Source organism: Microplitis demolitor, chromosome 5 (genome assembly GCF_026212275.2).
Source record: "Microplitis demolitor isolate Queensland-Clemson2020A chromosome 5, iyMicDemo2.1a, whole genome shotgun sequence".
Classification (NCBI taxonomy): Eukaryota; Metazoa; Arthropoda; class Insecta; order Hymenoptera; family Braconidae; genus Microplitis; species Microplitis demolitor.
The window spans coordinates 11975108-11994597 of NC_068549.1; the positions used below are offsets into that span (position 1 = coordinate 11975108).

A 19490-nucleotide genomic window follows, 5' to 3' on the forward strand; every position below is an offset into this window, starting at 1 on the left:
GACGATAAACAAAATTAGAATAAAATATATGAAATTTTCTAAGATAAAGTTTTTGAGTAAATATCTATAAATTTTTTAAAGGGTGTTCGATGAGTAAATACGTAAGATTAAAGTGATCTTAAATAAATGGAAATTTTTATATACTATTACAAGTTTACAAAATTTTTCTGTAAAATATTTAAAACTGTCGAGCAGCTGAAAGAATCTATTAACGGATAAACGGAACCAAATAACGGCTAAAAAGTTTAAGGAAAACATTTTTGAACAGGTAAATATTCATATTAGGATAAATCTATCGTAACTACAAGTGAATATAAAATTTTCAAGAGACAAAATTTTGTTTTGCAACTGAAAAATTATTCAATTCCTAAATAAATAAATGAAGATTATGAGGTCAGTTGTAGAGGAAAAATACGTATTAGTATAAATTCCCAGCTTTTGTAAATAAATGTAAATTTTTCCTTAAGCAAAGTTTTAGTGTGTAAATAAAAGGATTAATTTTGAATGCGTTAAAGGTTTAAAAAAGAAACTACTCATAAAATTTGAAGTAAAGAATAATTTGAATTATTCTATAAAGTAATAATTTTAGTTAAAGAATTTTTTAAATTATTTATAGGAGATGGATTTTCTAGATAGATGAACATTTAATACAAAAAATTTTAAATAAAGAAAAATAAATATTAAGAATTAATTTCATTAGATGTATAATTTTTTATCGAATCTAAATGTATTTTTAAAACTCCATAAATATTTTTTCATAATGATTTGATTTTACATCTACGAACAAATCATTTCTATCAATCAAAGTTTTACTCATATTAGAATAGTTATATAAATTTAAAAAAAATTTTCAGTGTATGGAGTGGGGTTCAAAAATATGCTTCGAAAAGCATGAGACATACCTCCTATGCTAGAAATAGTACTTTTTTATGCATAGTGGGGGTTAAAAAGATGTATATTAAAACTTATGACAAACCTTCTTACAGGTAAGTAATGTACAAGTGTAGCATGGGGTAGACCAGAACCCCTACTTAGATATGGATAAGAAAATTGTAGCTCCACTCGTTTTCATGGTCAAAATTTAAGCAATAGGGTATCGTCCTAATGAGATGGGATGGTCAAAATTTTGCTACCTTCTTAGAGATTTCCAATTTACAAGTTTGTAGTGAGGGCGGATTAGGGGCCCTACTTTGAAAATAGATAAGAAATCTGCTGCTCCACCTGTTTTATGGTTAAAATTCGAGTGATAGGTTATTGTCCTAATGAGGTGGGTTGGGTAAAATTTTGTTACTTGCCACTGACCATATAAATATCGGCTACAAACCCAACAGAACTCAGTACAAAGCATCTTGTCAAACTACTTGTGCTTTGAATTCCATTGGCATTACGTTCGTGAATAGATTTTTATATCTATACGATAATATTTCCATTAAGAAGAAAAAGTGGTATTTTTTTTGCATTAAAAAAATACGTTAATATTGTATCCAAAAAAAATGAAAAATGGATATTAATAACGTAAGTATATTATTTATTTATTTTTTTTTTAATTACGTATTTTGATTTATAATATGCATTCAACTTATCTGTTTATTTCGTTTCTTTTTTTAGATTTTCACTGATTTGTGTTACTTACCAGTAAAGTGGGTGGGAAAATTCGGGTTAGCCATGCTATGGCAAACTCTGATGGGTGGAGTGTGGCGGCACATACAGTCTGGAGAAGATTGCTTAGAAATAATTTATTTAATTGATGAACAGAAGACGAGGCTTATGCAACTCGGAGCAAGCATCTGGTGCTTTTTTATGGTTGAGGACAACGATGACGAGGAAATTTTTCATGCAGACCTGCGGCAAATTTCCCATTACTACAATTATTTTTATTTGGATGCTATAACGGCCCGCTGCATAAGCTCCACAGTCTATCGTGAAGGATGGCCAGGAGTTATAGGCAATTTTTTGCGACCTGGCGAAGAACCGATAACCATCGAAGAAGCCATTGAAGTTATCACGCTTGATGATGATGATGATGAGGATACCGAAAATGATACCATTACTACTGATGGCGAGGATGAGGACGAGGATGGCAATGACGATGATCTTTTGCCGGTATCACCTCCAACGCCATATTTACCACCACCATCATAATCATCATTATCATCGATGTATACAATGCCTCAAACTTTGTATGCACCATCAACATCATCGTATTTATCAACATCATCAGGCTCATCATATGTATCGCAGCCGTTACCATCAGCACCACCATCATATTCACCACTACTATCATCATCGTCATCACAACAGTCATCATCATCATCATATTTGCCATCACCAGCAATACCATCATATTTACCGCTATTATCATCATCTCAACAGTTTGCATCATATTTGTCGCAACCACTATTACCAGCATCATATGGTCCACCACAATTACTGATGCCATGGGCAGAGAATGTTTATCGAAATGAATTGGTTTTGATGATGCCAGCTCCACATGAACCAGAGCAGCAGCCACCTCAACATCAACAAGAAAATAATGATTATGATCATTATCAGCAGTATAAGCACCACCACCACCAACAACAACAACAACAGCAATATTATGATAATGGGCGCTACTATTGTCATCACAATGAACAGTTTATCCAAAATAATTTTTTTAATACACATGATGATGACGAGGGAATGGACAATCATTTTAAATAATAATATTAATATTATTATTGTTATAATTATAATTATTATTGTAAGTGATTTTTTATATTAGACTAAGTATATTTATAATTAAGCATTTCTTTAAATTTTTTGATAATAATTATGTAGTATTATTTTTTTATATTTTATCATTTTAAAAATAACGATTACTAAATAGTAAATAATTTAAAGTTCATCCTAAATTTATGCATACATTTTTTTTTTGTAAAGTATATGAGGATTTTTTGGTTGAATAAAAAAATATATACTTTTATTAATATCGTCTTTATTTGATTATTTATACATACATTTCGTAAAGTAAATTGAGGTTTTTTGATTGAATGAAAAATTATATATATATATACATATATATACATATATATATATATATATATATATATATATATATATATATATATATATATATATATGTGTTATGTCCGGATTTAATTAATTAATAATAATTAATTTATTGGGAATGGTCGCGTGGGCCTCAAGTGGGAGGCACCGGGCAAACAGGGTGATTTTCCTAGAGGATTAGCTCTAGGTTTTATTTTTATTGTGGGAACTCGAACGATAAACCCCGTGGGGGCCTCTCAATAGTTTCGATGCAGAATTTAGGTGCACTAAGTTAGTGAAATTGGTACTTCCACTTACCTTTCGTCGTTCGCTGCTTACTGGCAAGTTGGTTTTTGGACTGCAACTCTCGTGAACGGTTTTTGTTGGTCTCTGGTCGAAAGGTGATTTGGTCCAGGGAAAAGGGATGTGATTCTTAATATTAGAAATAATCTAATATACCGGTTTTCCCAATGATAGATGTTTATTGAAATATTTCCCTATAGGCTCGCCGTGCTCAGTTCACAAGATGTTATATTGTTCTTAAGACTAAAGTTCTTTCTTTAACTTAAATCTTTTGGATTTACACTTAACTATTAGACTTAATTACGGCTTTTACACTTTGAATTTATTGAGTCTTTAGCTCATATGAGTTTGGTCTGAATCTCCGACTCCAGCAATTCACTCGGACGAGAATCGCTATTTTCACACTTAACAATTATTATAAAAATCACTTCCCGTGAGGTGATTTTGGAATAAGAAAGTATATTTTGGAAAAGACAATTTTGAATAGAAATTTTAACGGTAACAAGCAACCTGCTACGCCTCCTCGAGTGCAATATCGAGACGATCTTCCCGTGGGATTTTATAGTATACTTGACTGGTTAGATTTTATGAATGAAAATGAAACTAATCAGTAAGAGAATTAGAAAATAGAAAAAGAGTTTGCCTAAACGTAACACGGTTTAGAACTCACGCGGGCCAGCAAGGAAGATACATTAACTTCTCAAGCGTCATAGGCTGCCGCACCTTGGTGTTCGTTGTTTTTATCACCTCGGTTCGCGGTTCTGGAGGGAATAATTTAGAATGCATAATTGGATGAATTTAGAATACAGACAAGTGTAATTTCCTGATTGGAGGAAACGTTGACGACGTGCAACGAGGTGTTGGCCGAGGTTGCTATCCTTAAAATTGTTAACGCTGCACTTTACAGCGAGCGCGGCAAAGAGGCCCCTTTAAATATTCGGCAAGCCGGATATAACATATGTATTTGCAACATTGCAGTAAGATTTAATAATTTCAATTATCTATAGAAATATTTACTAAGTATCTAATTAATATAATATTTAGAAATCATGATAATACTTCTAATATATTAATCACGATAAGCCATTTCGAAGTCATTATATTCACCACCAAAGAAAGTAATGTAAAGCTTATGATATGGTATGGGGTTAAGCAAATCTTCGAAATAATTAGAATTCTTCGTTATTAATGCTGACGTTCTTCTTGGTAAAAATACATTGAATTCGTTATTGATGGATGCAACAACTCTTACTCCGAATTTCGTATCGACATTTTTGAAAGCCGTTATTTGATAATCTCCATTTCTCTCCAATTCGTTTAGCTTTTTAGTAGGTAAAAATACTGGTAATTTGATGGCCTCATTAGCTTTCGAAATTTCCATTATTTTTCTAAACAAGTATTTCAAATATTACATTCACGGTTTCGAATTTTAAATATATATAATAGTTTTGAAAAATAAAAAAGTATACCTGATTAAGAAGATCAATAGTGCACTACTCACAAAAACGAATCTCCTAACAACTGTAGAAAATGTAGCAAAACCCAAGTTTTTATAACAGCGATCCCCACTAAAAACTGCCTCGTGTTGGGAATTTCTACGAAAAAAATTATTTGGGGGGGTATAAAGTAAAAAATAATTGGCCCGAAAGCGATTGAATCAACAATTAAATCCCCTACTTCTAAAAAAATAAAAAATATTCTCAGAAAAACTTTCAAATTTTTGTTTATAAACCGCTCCTTTACAACTGTTAAAAGGTTTAGAACGATCCAGAATGAAAAAAATAAATCCCCACCAATTTATGCGTAGAAAATTCAAGATAATTCTCGACTGTTTAATCCCCTCCAATCCTACGTACAACAGTAAGAATTCAAAAATATGTTTACTAAAAAGTTCTTAAATATCCACAAAGTCCCAAAAATCTGCTTTTATCGATCGGCGGAAACAGGCCCCACCGAAATCTTCATTACCATTATCAAGTTCCGATTAAATCCGCGTTACTATGATCGGGATTCAACCAAGCCTGCATTATCATGAGCAAGTCCCAACAAATCTACATTATCGAAGAGAATAACGGCCCAGAATATCGATAAAACTAATCTACATTACCGATAACAGCCCCTAATATCGATAAGAACAAATCTACATTGCCACATATATGAAAAAAGGTCCCAAATATTGATAAAATAAATCTACATTACCGATGACAGCCTCAAATATCGATAAGCGCAAATCTACATTACCATATATATGAAAAAAGGCTCAAAATATCGATAAAATAGATCTACGTTACCTACAACAGCCCAAAATATCGATAAAACAACTCTACATTACCAACGACCGTTACTTACCATGGGTTGGTTAGGCAGGGCACTGTTTTGACTTCGGGGCCAAACCCTCTTATTTAACTACTTAGAATGGTTGAAATACATGTAAAAAATAATTTTTTTTTATAAAATATTAGGAGTAACTCGTTTTGCCTACCCCCCCTTCCTTTTCCCTTAGATATTTATATATATTTATATATGTATTACATAATGTGACAATTTTTTATTTGATGTTAATAAACTTTTATTTTTCTAACCGTCAATAAAAATTAAATCTTCATAACTCACGAAAAAGCTCAAAAGTTTCGCCATCAATTCAAAAACAAAATCATTATAAGTCAATAAATTTAATTAATTTTAAAGCTTTATGTCCATTAAACAATGTATCGTTGAATTATTCAAATCGTTTTTTTATGTATAATTATAAATGAAGATATATACAACTTAACCTGATCGTGTTTGATAAACAAGTTATATCTGCAAAAATGTGCGAATTGTTATCTAATTATAAATTAATACTATGAAATGTGGAGGATAAGATTCCGTGTGTAATCATAGATACAGCCACGAATCTCTTATAACTACATGAATCTAATGGACGAGCGGAGCAGACGACAATCCGTCGATCAACAAAATTGAGCAGCATCGAGGAGGGACATGAATTAGATGGATGACCCATCCCGGAAAAAGAAATGATTTTATGAAATTTCACAAGAGTTTATCAAACTTTATACTGAAAATGGCCTGGTAAAATTTTACAAAATTTGACAAAACTTTATAAATTTTTATAAAACTTTATAAAATTTTAGAAAATTTTACAAAACAATACTCGGATAATCATATAAGGCGTTATTGTTAGTAATTTTTATTAATGATTTTATTTATTTATATTCCAGTGATTGTAAGACAGTAGAGCAAAAATATATTAAAGATGGAAGTTCAGATCGGATTTTAGACGAACATGATTTACCACAAGATGTTAATAAATGGTACTCAGTAATCTTTAAAATAATTAAAGCTCATTTACGTTATCCTGCATTAATGATTAAAATTAAAAGTTTCAAACAATGCTTACAAGAATTGACGTAGGTTATATTTTATTTAAAAATTGATATTTAACTTTCTTTAGTAACATGCACCCTAGACAACAGTAAAATGAACTGCTTAATCAAATATTTAACAAAATAAATTTTAATTTTAGAATGAAAAATGAATAAATTGAAAATTTAAATGCAGTACTATATGCTTAAAAAATTCATCACTAATTACAAGTTTATCGTGAGAAATTAAATTAATTTCTACATTAAAGTCATGTTTTAGATAGATGTAACAGTATCAATCAAGTAAACATTTTTAATCTTCTATTTCTTTTATTAATTAATATAGTAATTAATTTGACTCATCCTTCATATTTTATTATAATATCACATGTAGTGGAACCATCATTATTATAGGAGTCTACATTATTGTGGAGTATTGGTAAAAAGTTTTTATCCAAATCAAATCTTGTCAAATTTGATTTAATGATACGTGGTCGTTACTTTGCAACAAAGTATATATGATAACGAAGAACATTCACAAAAATCTATTCATTACTTTAATTTAATTTAATTATCTTATATTTGCGTATTAAGTAAAGCCATAATTGAGTATAAAAAAATTAATTTGATAATTATTTTAGTACATAAGTATTTTTGTTACAAATAATTATCCAACATAAAGATTAATAAATGAAAAATAAAAAAAAATATATAATAAGTAAATGTAAACAATGTAAAGAACAATTCAATCGACTTCGTCAATAATATATTGATCCTAGAATCCCACTTCAAGCCTTGAGGATAAATAATGATATCATGAGATTACAGGTGTTTAAAAAAATTAAATTCGGATATGAATAATTTTTTTTTTTTACAATAAGAAATTAGAACTATTACAATTCTTAATTTTCTGCCACGATATAGATAGTATAGATGGTATCGTGACGGTGATTAATTCCGTACTTTTCAAAAATTTATTTAGTTCAATAAAAACCGGACAAACATCAAAATAGTTTAAAAAAATTTCCTGTCCGTCAAGTATGAATCCAGTATACACGATAACTTGCGAAAAAAATCCAGTAGTTGAATCAAATTTTTTTTTCAATTTTTTTAAAGATTTGCAGATCTCCTATTGAAAATGGCAAGGTAACTCAGTGTCGTTTAATTACAATTAATAACAGAATAAAAAGGATGTATAACTATACATATATATATCTATGTAACATTAACGTGGATGGTGATATACATTATAGGTACATTTATTCCACCAGGGGCGCTTGCACATCAGCGTCCTAGAACAGCTGTTTTCTTTTGTGTTATTACCAATTCGTAAGCCTGAATTTTTTCAATTTAACTCTTTTTTTTTACTTGTTTTTATTTACATAATTATTTTTCTTCGTTATTAATCGAGATATTATGAGAAGATTCTTTTATATTTATAAAAAATTACTAAAATAATCAAAAAACACGAGGTCGCTGAACAAGTGCAAACGTATTTATTTCGCTCCGTTTTTTTACTTCAAATCTAATCAGTTGAAATTGTTTTTTTAATCAAAATCAGTGTCAACTTTTAATGGAATAAATCATCTGATCTTTTATAAAGCAATAGTTAAGTGACGTGCAATAATTCTTGGACAAATTTTTTTCCAATCGGAGCTGCTCACGTTTTTGGGAGGTTAAGCATATGGAAAACAGCGTGCACATTGTAGATTCTCCCACCACCGACGGACAAAATCAGTCCCAATACCTGTCTACCGACCACAGGGACAGCAGCTATAACATTCCCTCTAACATTTCCTCAACAACTTTACACTTAGCTAGCCTGTCATCTGGACGCTTTTCTCCAACTAACCCTGGTTCGGACGCCTACAATCAACTTACCATAAAGTATCATCATTCTCAAGACGTCAACTCGGAGAAAAGTAGTTCTACTACTAGCAAACGCAAAAAGGGACGCCGTACAAACTTAGAACAGCTGGATTCTCTGTCTGGTCCATCTAGCCAGATCACAGATTATTTTCGCAGTGATACACCAACCTCGCCTACCGGCAATTCACCTCCTGCCTAAATCAGCCGGTCTTCCCCGGTAGCAATGCTAAGTCAACAAGCTCTTTTAGGCACAACGTCATCTCTGCTCATGGACCGTCACAAGCCTCCAACAGCTCCACCTACTAAAATCTCTCCTTTAAATACATCTCTTAGTCTTGCAGAGGTCTTGCATACCTTACAAATATGGAAAGAGGAAGACAAAGCTGAGCAAATGAAATTAGAAAAAGAGCTTTTTATCGATATCAGCGCTGCGCGTGCTGAACATTCGCAACTCCTCAACTTACAGACACATAAACTCCAAGAAGAAAACGCCCAACTTAAACGCCAAGTTCAAGAGCTCACATCGCGGGTCACGGTATTATAATAAAACGTAACCGCTTCCGAAACTGATGGAAGCATCGTGCACAGCAACCTAGCTGCACTGAAAACAAGACTTTTCAAGGCAAGTATTAATTCCATTGACAAACTAAATAGAAAAAACAACGTCATTGTACGAGGGCTAGTTCCAGATACTCGCAGCGCCTCAGAGTTATTCTCTGGCTTCATCAGAGAGCACTTTAAGATAGAGCATGCAGTTCTTTCGGCTAATTGGATTTATAAGAAAAACAACACAGGATCGATCAAAGCTGTGCTTCGAGACAACTCGGTCAAAACGGCAATTATGACGAAGAAGAAAAATCTAAAGGTTGATGTCTTCATAGACCACGATCTCACGCCGTCATAAGGTCTTGCAGCTAACAAGTTACGTTAAAAAGCCAAAAAACTACGTATCGAGGGCAAGAAGCTTAAAATTGGCCATCAGCGCATATTCGTAAGCGGTGTGGGCTATAAGTATGACCCAGCTCTACAAGCGGTTTTTCCAGTCATCATTCAGGATGTAACACAGTCCCAGCCTAACCCAGACCATAACGCGTCAACAACCATCTCAATGGCTACTGATAATCAGTTTCCGTAACCCAGCCGGCTCCGGTAACACTGCTTGCAACAGTTGCCATATCACAACTTTAACGTTTTGGAATGTTAGAGGTGTAACCAATATCAACGATTTTGCTAATTTCCCAGGTAACATTCTTTGTATTTCTGAAACATGGTGCACTTAAGTGAATGTTCCTCTGCATAATCATTTTAACAACTGGACAAAAATTGTGTCACCAGATATTAGAAGCAAAACGCGTGGACGGAGCAGCGGCGGCATTCTTTTACTCATTCAGGGACAGGCAAGTACAATCTTAAGCATAAATAGGGACTGAATATTCTTCAAATGCATCACAAATGGGCTCACTCTTATCATAGGATCACTATATTTCAAGCCTGACCAGAAGGACCTTGATTCATCTTTGCACAACCTAAAATTGATCCTCAATGATATCCCATCTCAGGACTTTGATGTAGCTCTCATTGGAGGCGATTTTAATGCCAGAATCGGTGGCTCACTCCCAGAAGATGAAAACGTGCTGGAACGCACCCACCTTCTACCATCCAGGAGGGTCTGCAATAGTATGAACAACACTCAGGGCTCAATAGTCTTGGAGTTCATGTCAGCGAATGGATTTATCCTTCTCAATGGTCGTACTCCTAGTGATCAACCTTGGGGGTTACACGTTTAGGAACGCTCTAGGCAAGAGCACAGTTCACCTCATCTGGGTTAGCGTCCTTATCATTAACTATGTCAAGGACATGAGAATTGAACACATCATCACCAATTCGGATCACTTACCTGTCTCAGTTATTCTACACTCCACCAACCACGATAAAAACTCTACGCCGGCCGCTTGCACCACTTCGTCACTTAAATTAAATTGGAATCCTCTATATGTAGACACCTACCGCGAAACTCTCCGCTCGTCCACTTCAATAGATCAAAATTTCGCCTCTGCCTCAGTCAATGATCTTTTCTGTATTATCAGGGAATCAATAGTAAATGCAGCCCTCTCAGCAAAAATGTTTATTAACAGAACAGGTACAGCACCACCTTCAACACACAAGCCCTGGTACGATATGGATTGCAAGAATAAAAAACTGAAAGTCGCTCACTACCTTCACCTCTGCAAAAACTTGAGTCAAAACACGTTACTTTGGTCAATCTACCTAGAGAAGAAGAAAGAGTACTACTTAAGACTCCAACCGAAAGTCAAACAGTACCGGGAAAACTTAACAAACCAGTTTAACCATGCCACGATCCCAACAGACTTCTGGAAGCAAGTCAAACTATTTAAAAAACGCTCTTCTCCAGCTAACAACATCCCTCTGGACATCTGGCAGAATTACTTCTCCAACTCTTTCCCACCAAGAGCGACCAATCCCATAGAATTACCTCAATTCGTTCATAATTACTTTGATCAAGAAATCACTCTAGAAGAGCTGCTTAACAGCATCAATAAAAGCAAACGAGGTAAAGCTCCAGGAATGGATTCCATCAGCAACGGCTTTCTTAAGGAAATGCCTGAAAACTGGTATCTCTTCACACTAGCTTTTTCTAACAAAATTTTCAAGTCCGAATCCATCCCTGATGACTGGGCCAAAGTAGTCATGTTCATGCTGTTTAAAAAAGGGAATAACCAGGACCCAGGTAATTATAGAGGAATAGCGTTTATTAATTCGCTAACCAAGATATTTACACAGATATTGCATTATCGTCTCAGACAGTGGGCGACAACCCAACACCTGATTCCTGAAGAATAAGATGGCTTCTGCGTTGGTAGGGGCACGGCTGACATGTATTCATCCTACAAGCAGTACTCCAAATGCAACTTCGTTTTCCTGGTGCTCTTGCCTATGCGCTTTTTATAAACTTCAAGAAAGTCTTTGATAAAGTTCCGCATGACAAATTATGGATGAAGAGATGAGAGAGAGTAGCAAATTTATCAGGATTCTGAAGGGTGTCTACGATAAAGCATCAATGTACATCCATTCTGGTGTCACTCTATCTAAACCAATCGAGGTGACCGAAGGGGTTCTCCAAGGAGACGTACTCAGTCCCCTGCTCTTTATTCTCTGCCTTGCAGATATAGTAGAGTTCTTTAGATCCCGAAGAGTGGAGGGTCTTTGTTTAGGCACCGTCACACAAGTTGTATTATTGCTGTTCGCTGACGACATAGTAATCGTAGCACACTCGTCTACGCGAAATTGCCCTAATCCGTCTGCTTGATCTCTCTGAGAACTTCAATACACTAAGATTTAACTGGGTTATCCAACTACAAACATTGCTCAGCAATATAAACGAAGAGCACATGCTCTACTCTTTATTTGCTCACCATTGAAGATGCAATAAAGCGAGAATCCTTGAAAAATTCCGCTGTCATCTTAAATATCAGGACCTCCATACATACGCCAACTCCAGCTCTTGTCAAGCTCCTATCCCTAGGACAATCAATAACGATTCACCTGATTATTTGCTGAGAAATGAGTTTTACATGTTGATAACAAAGATACAACTAAGAACTGCAAACAGACATTCCTGCTATATATCTACGAAGCAATATACCATTAAATTGAAACCTCTCGATCAGTGTCGTTTTTGCCACAATTTGGACCATGAAACAATAGTACACTTTCTTCTAGAGTGTCTGTTGTTCATTTTCCCGCGCTCGCAACATTTCCACATCTCAAAGGACAACAGCGACACTCTTAACCTGCTAATTATCCTTGATGATCACTCTACATCCGGCACCAAAAAAGTGTATAATTATCTTACTGCCTGCGCGAACCTCATATCCCAGAAAAACATCGAACATTGAACTAAAATCCAATCAGTTGAGTTATTTCCCAGCCTTAACCACCCCCCCTCCCCGGGCACCATATTTAGCTATACTGGCCTCTTAAGTTTTTACCTTGACGTATTTGGCATTTTTAACTTTATGAATTTTTGTGTTTTAACTCTATTGAAAAATTTGTAAATTCTTCGTAAAATTTTATCGTTTTCTCACCAAATGTAATGACTGTTGCTACTTAATTATCTGACGACCAATCGACAGTGTATCAAAGATGTATATCTTATAAAAGCACTTAAGAATAAATAATTAAAAAACACAACAAATTCTAATGACAGAAAACTGTATATATTTTAAATTTATTCGTGCTTCCCGCCATTTTTTATTATTTTATAGTAATAGAGCATTATGTGTCGTGCACTTTTGAATTTTCCAAACTTTTTGTATTTCATTCCGTCCAAAATTTAAATATAATTGGCCTCCAGGCCTCGTAAAATATCTAATTATTATTTTAAAAAAAACGTAATTAAATTTAAATTCAATTTTTTTTTATTCCGGCCACAGTTTAAATTTTATTGGCCTAAGGCTTCAATAAATGATCATTTATTAAAATCGAAAAATTTCAAGTTATTGCAGAAGGCCTGAGGCCAATGAAATATTAAGTGCGGCAACAATAGTACAGAATTAAGTGTAATTGTACTTTAATTAATCATTAAATGCGAAAAAATTTGATTGATTCGAAATTACAATTATTTTTTTTACTTTGACCCCCCTTTAAATATAATTGGCCTCAGGCCTCATACCATAATTAATTATTATTCTTAAAAAATGCTAAATTAATTTAGAATTACATTTATTTATTTTTTTTCGTCCACAGTTTAAATTTAATTGGACTCAGGCTCCATACAATAATTAATTATTAATGCCGGAAAATTTTTAATTAAAGTACAATTACAACTGATTTTTTTTCTATTTATTGCACACTTACAATTTAATTAGCCACAAACTCCACACGATAATTAATTATTAATTCCAGAAAAATGTAAATTAAATGTAAATTACAATCATTACTTTTCATTCCATTCACACATTAAATACAATTGGCCTCAGGCCTCATACAACAATAAATTATTATTTTTTTAAAATTTTAAATTAATTTTAAATAACATTTATTTTTTCTTTCGGCGACAGTTTAAATTTAATTGACCTGAGGATTCAATCAACAATCATTTTTTAATGCAGGAAAATTTTCAATTATTGTATGAGGCGTGAGGCAAATTAAATATCAAGCGTGGAAAGAATAGTAAAAAATTCAGTGTAATTGAAATTCAATTAATCATTAACTCCCAAAAATCTAAATTAGATTTGAATTACATTCATTGCACATCTCATGCGCGTAAGCGCTGAGGGTGCTTTACTGACAGTTCTTCCTTGGTGACAATTTTTTTTATTCCGTCTATAGTTTAAATTCAATTGGCCTCAGACTACATACGATAATTAATTATTAGTTCCGGAAGATCTTAATTAAATTTTAATTACATCTATTTTTTTTTATTTCGTCCATAGATTAATTTTAATTGGCCTCTGGCCTCATAAAATGATTAATTATTATTTTTTAAAAATTCTTAAATAAATATAAATTACAATTATTTTTTTTGTCCGTCCACAGTTTTAATTTAATTGGCCTCAGGCTCCATATGATAATTAATTATGAATTCCGAACAATCCATTACTGACATTGATTTTTGCCTCAATACATTTAGCTTATTGAACATAATCGGAAACTAAAATTTATAAACCGCTTGTTTATTAATGATTTTCGGTTCTTGAACATTTAAACTATAGCATGAAGCGTTACTTGTTAGAATTTGAAAAACTCATAAAAAAACAATCGCATGGAATAAGATTTTCGAGCTGGAAGGGCTCGAAAATATAGTCATATAATATTTTCGCGCTCCTTAATCGCGAAAACAGCGGGAAGTTTTTGAGCTGGCCCGCAGGGCCAAACGACGCCCTGATTTTTTCTTATTCCGTTTACAGTTTAATTTTAATTTGCCTCAGGCCTCGTATAATGATTAATTATTATTTTTAAAAAATTTTAAATTAATTTAAAATTACAATTATTTCTTTTTCTCCGTCTACAGTTTGAATTTTATCGGCCTAAAGTTTAGTCAATAATCATTTATTAATGTAGAAAAATTTCAAATTGTTGTTGGAGGCCCGAGGCATATTAAATATTAAGTGTGGAAAGAATAGTAAAGAATTAAGTGTAATTGTGATTTAAGTAATTATTAATACCGAAAAATCTAAATTAAATTTAAATTACTTTTTCTTCATTTTGTTCACAGTTTAATTTTAATTGGCCTCAGGCCTCATACAATTTTAAATTTTTATATTTAAGAATTTCTAAATTAAATTCAAATTACAATTATTTTATTTTCTCCCGAACACAGTTCAAATTCAATTAATCTCAGGCTCTATACAATAATTAATCATGAATGCCGAAAAATTTTAAATTTAATTACCATTACAATTAATTTTTCTTTTATTTTTTTCACGCTTAAATTTTATTATCCTCAAGCCTCATGCAATAATTAATTATTAGTTCCGGAAAAATGGAAATTATACATAAATTACATTTTTTTTTCTTTCCGCAATTTAAATTTATTCGGTCTGAGACCTTAATCAATAATTAATTATTAATTCTGAAAACTTGGAGTCCATGTGGCGCTCTGAGACTGCGCGCTAGTGTTTTATCGCAATCGACGTTGTTTTCAAGTTTCTTGAAAGTTTAAAAATTGTTTTTTGTAATTGATTTCTTTTCTTTCCTATTTTATTTTACATAATAATTACTGGCCTCTATCATATATTAATTGACTTAATTTTTGGATTTTCGACTACTCTGAGTTCAAAGTTGAGGTTTTGTGGCTGATTCGCTAGTGAAAATTTTTTCTTTTTTAAAATAACGGATTACGAAGTTATTCAAAAATGATTGTTGCTGGAAAATTAGCGAGCTTCTAGCTATCCGTTTAATTATTTAGAACTCTTGCTTCGTTATCAATTCCCGGTGCTATGATATGGTTTTGGAGTCTTATCACAAGGCATTTGAGGTTAAGCATTGTCATGGTTTAGTTCTAACATGCCATAGAAAAGCGATCAACGGAAAACTTAGAATCTGACTACTCACAGGATTGCATTTTAAGTTCATCACAAAAGTCAACCAGTAATACTACAGTCACTGTTCCACCAGGAAGCATCTCCTGTGACAGATCTCTCTCACCATCCTACAAAAATTAGTGTCTTAATCCTCTTGCACCTGACTTTGTGTTCGAGTTCGATGCTTCTGCACCATTAGAGCCAGCAGTAAGCACTGTTCTGCAAGTCCCTCAGCCCAAATCCAGAAAGAGGGGTTGACCACTCAAGGTATCAGCATCTCATAGTGCGTGTTCGTGCTCCTCAACTTTCATTACTGAATTTTTTCAAATTGACTCATCAAGGATAAGAAAGCCATCTGATACTTCTCCACCTGCCCTTTCTCTACCATCCAAAGTTCAACGCTCATTTTCTTCACACCCTAATATCTCGCACTCCAGAAAGCTTACAACTAATAGGAAAGTTATAATTAGCCAAGTAACCTCTGATAAAAACATGTCTCAAGCAGCTAATTATATTGCGGATGTATAATCTACACTCGAGAAATGGAGAAAAGAGGACAACGAAGCAAGGCATAAAATGAGAGCAGATTTGCTTGCCGAAATTGCAGCATCTCACATAGACCAGACCAGTTTACTTGAAGAATAAACTGCCAGTCTTAAGGCTGAAAATCTGGAGCTGAGGAACCAGATTACTGACTTGAGCGCACGCGTTTCAACGCTAGAGGCAAACGAACCATCTACTGCTCTATCAGAAAACACCTCACACACTCCCCTTCCTACACTGCCGACCAGTGGGATGCTGAAGGACCTGGAAAGGAATTTAATAAAAGCTAGTATTTCCTCAGTTAAGAACAATGTCATCGTCAGAGGTTTGGAGGTTGAAGCCAGATCAAAAACCAGCAAGCTTACTGAATTTATCAAGGCTAACTTCAGCATTGAGAATTCTGTCACCGAAGCTCATCTGATCAGCAAAAATAAGCCTCTCATTAAAGCCACCCTCTCCGATGCTACCACTAAAAACACTATCATGTCCAAGAAAAAGCTTCTAAAAAATGGTGTCTACTTCGACCACGACCTCACTTCTGAAGAGGAAGCTATCGCTTCCAAGCTTCGGTTTGAAGCCAGAAAACTAAAAAGGAGGGCAAGACAGTTAAACTAGGTTATCAACGTATCTATGTATGTAGCATTGGTTACAAATACGACGATTCTCTTAACACCATCATACCTTGTAATCCTGCAATAGCTGTCAACACTCCAACCAATCTAGAATCTACTGTACACACTTAGGCTACAACGCCATTGACGGAAAAATTTCAGCAAATTTAACAATGACTCCAGCAATTTATACAGTGCGCCTGCGCCACTCGATGACCTTACAATTACTTTCTGGAACATCCATGGATCAGTCAACCTGCCTGATCTTAACAGCATAACAAGCAATGCCCTCTGTATATCGAAAACTTGGAAATCTTCTGCTTGCCTCGCGTTACGCCCTTCGTTCGATTACTGGTACAAAAACACTTCGCCAGCAATTAAACGCAATAATTTTGATAGAGCAAGAGGTGGGCTAATCTCTCTCGTCGAAGATCGTCACACAGAAATTCTGGACTCCTCCGATAATTGGATAGTTCTCAATTGCAAATTCAAGGATATAAGAACAATCATAGGATCTTTTCAATTTAAGCCCGAATTAGAAAATCTCGAAAGCTAGCTGGATTCCTTGCAACTGGTAATAAATAATATACTATGCCGCACAGTTCATGACAATAATTTTGGGTGGTGACTTCAATGCCAGGGCGGAATTTACTAACTGAAGAATTTGCCCTTTCGGAATTATCTGTGCTCCAGCCTACAAGGATCGCGTCGGACACAACAGCAAATCGTCAAAGCTCTCTTATAGCAGAATTCATGAATAGTAACGGCTTCACTCTATTAAATGGACGCACCCCCAGCGACCGTCCGGGCAGGTTTACATTTCCTCCGAAATTTCATCATCATCCTACAAATTAAATTTATATTATGATCATTATTGACAAGACTTGCAAAAATAATGATCATCAATACAAACCTGTCATATGATTAAATCAGCCGACATAGACATTACTAGTATCATAATGTTACGATAAAGTTGGAATCATTCCATAATTCTTCATGTGAATTAATTTACTAATCATGTTATCACGTTAAACAATGCAGTAATTGTTTACCTGTTCGAAAAAAAAAACACAATTAGAGACTACTGAACAGTATAACGAATTTAAATAATTCCTTGATTTAATTGTGTATTTATTATTTGCGTTGATATTGAGCGTACCTGAGTAACATAGAGTATATATAAGCAAATATAGTTTTATAAACTTCGGCAACAGTCTTTTTATATTTTACTTCATGATTCGAGTTTACAAATAATTTTTTTTGTAATAACCGCAAATAATATTAATACATTCAATAAAAAAATAATTATGAAAATTAGAAACTAACCTCTTTCAGTAGAAATACTCCAAATATCCATTTTAGAAAACCAACGTAACTTAATCAGTATCATTGTTATTGATGTCAATAATTATAAATTATTAATCGATACTAATTTTATTAAATAATGAATACCAATTCATTCGCACTAACTCATACATATATTTATTTATTAATTTACATTTAGATTCTACAAGAATATTTGTTTAAATACAACAAACATGTTAAAAATTCCCAGCAACTTATGGTCGTACTCATGCATACAACTTTCCCCACCCACCTGAGCTGCCACCACTACTGACCTGTGACGTCACAGTTTAATTAAATTTGCATCGTAATTATGATTTTTATTTATTAGCATTAAATCTGAATATTTCTCTAAATAACACATCGCTCTCGATAGAAAAAAAGGGGAGCAATTTAATGACGCCAATAATTATTAAAAATAAAATTTATTTATTGAGTTATACACAAAATCAGTTTTGTATTTTTAATTGATAGTAGTTAATAAAATATTAATTTTATGACTGAAGTAATTGTGGATTCTGAAAGAGCATTTAGAGAGCAAATTTTTGGTATTTCTATCATTAAAAAATATCAAATTTCCGCGCCAACTTAATAGTGGTCGTTTTAGCCCATTTTTAAGGCGTATGACACTCTAGCGATGGCATTATGACTTCCATTGATTGCTCTTATCATTTTCATCGTGAAAGGAGTTGCTCTTGAGGCGCCTGAGCAGTAGTTTCCCTATATCTTTATGATTTTATATTTTTTTCTAAGAATAAGGGGTCGAAATCTGGATTTTTGCTGTTTTTGAACAATTTATGAGGCCTCTGGTTGTCTGACTGAACCTTTTCGACTTCCATAATTTGCTTTCATTATCGTTACTAAAAAGGAGGGTTGCCCTTAAAGTGCCTGAGTACTTGTAGCCCTATAACTTTAAATTTTCTTTTTTTTTTTCTGAAAATAAGAGGTCAAAATCTTGATTTTGGCCCATTACTGCTCGTTTTTCAGAGTTGTGGCTCTCTAGCTAAGAATATATGCCTTCCATAATTTGCTCTTATTATTTTCGTTGTAAACCGGGTTCAGCCTAAACGCGCCTGATCAGTTGTTGCCCTTTATCTTTATAATTTTATATTATTTCTAAGGATATGAGGCTGAAATCTGGATTTAAGCCCGTTTTAGACGATTTTTGAGGCATATGGTCCTCTGGCGAATCATGTATGGCTTTCATTAATTGATCTCATCAATTTTATTGTAAAGAAGGTCGCGTTTAACACTTCTGAGTAGATGTGGCCGCATAAATTTAAATTATCATATTTATATTTTAATATATCAGGTCAAAATCTCGATTCTGGCTAGTTTTGGATGATTTTGGAGGCCTATGGCTCTCTGGCTAAGATTTT

General features: G+C 33.4%; 1 protein-coding gene across 1 annotated transcript; it reads left to right on the forward strand.

Annotated features, from left to right (window-relative positions):
- The first annotated feature begins 2166 nt into the window (after positions 1 to 2166).
- LOC128667819 (sex-determining region Y protein-like) lies at positions 2167 to 2703 on the forward strand. The gene has a single exon (XM_053739524.1). The coding sequence runs from the start codon at positions 2167 to 2169 to the stop codon at positions 2701 to 2703; it is 537 nt and encodes a 178-aa protein (XP_053595499.1).
- The last annotated feature ends 16787 nt before the right edge of the window (positions 2704 to 19490 follow it).

What these genes read in the sequence shown, in the direction of transcription:
- LOC128667819 (XM_053739524.1), top strand. Translation starts at nt 2,167, where the DNA reads ATGCCTCAAACTTTGTATGCACCATCAACATCATCGTATTTATCAACA.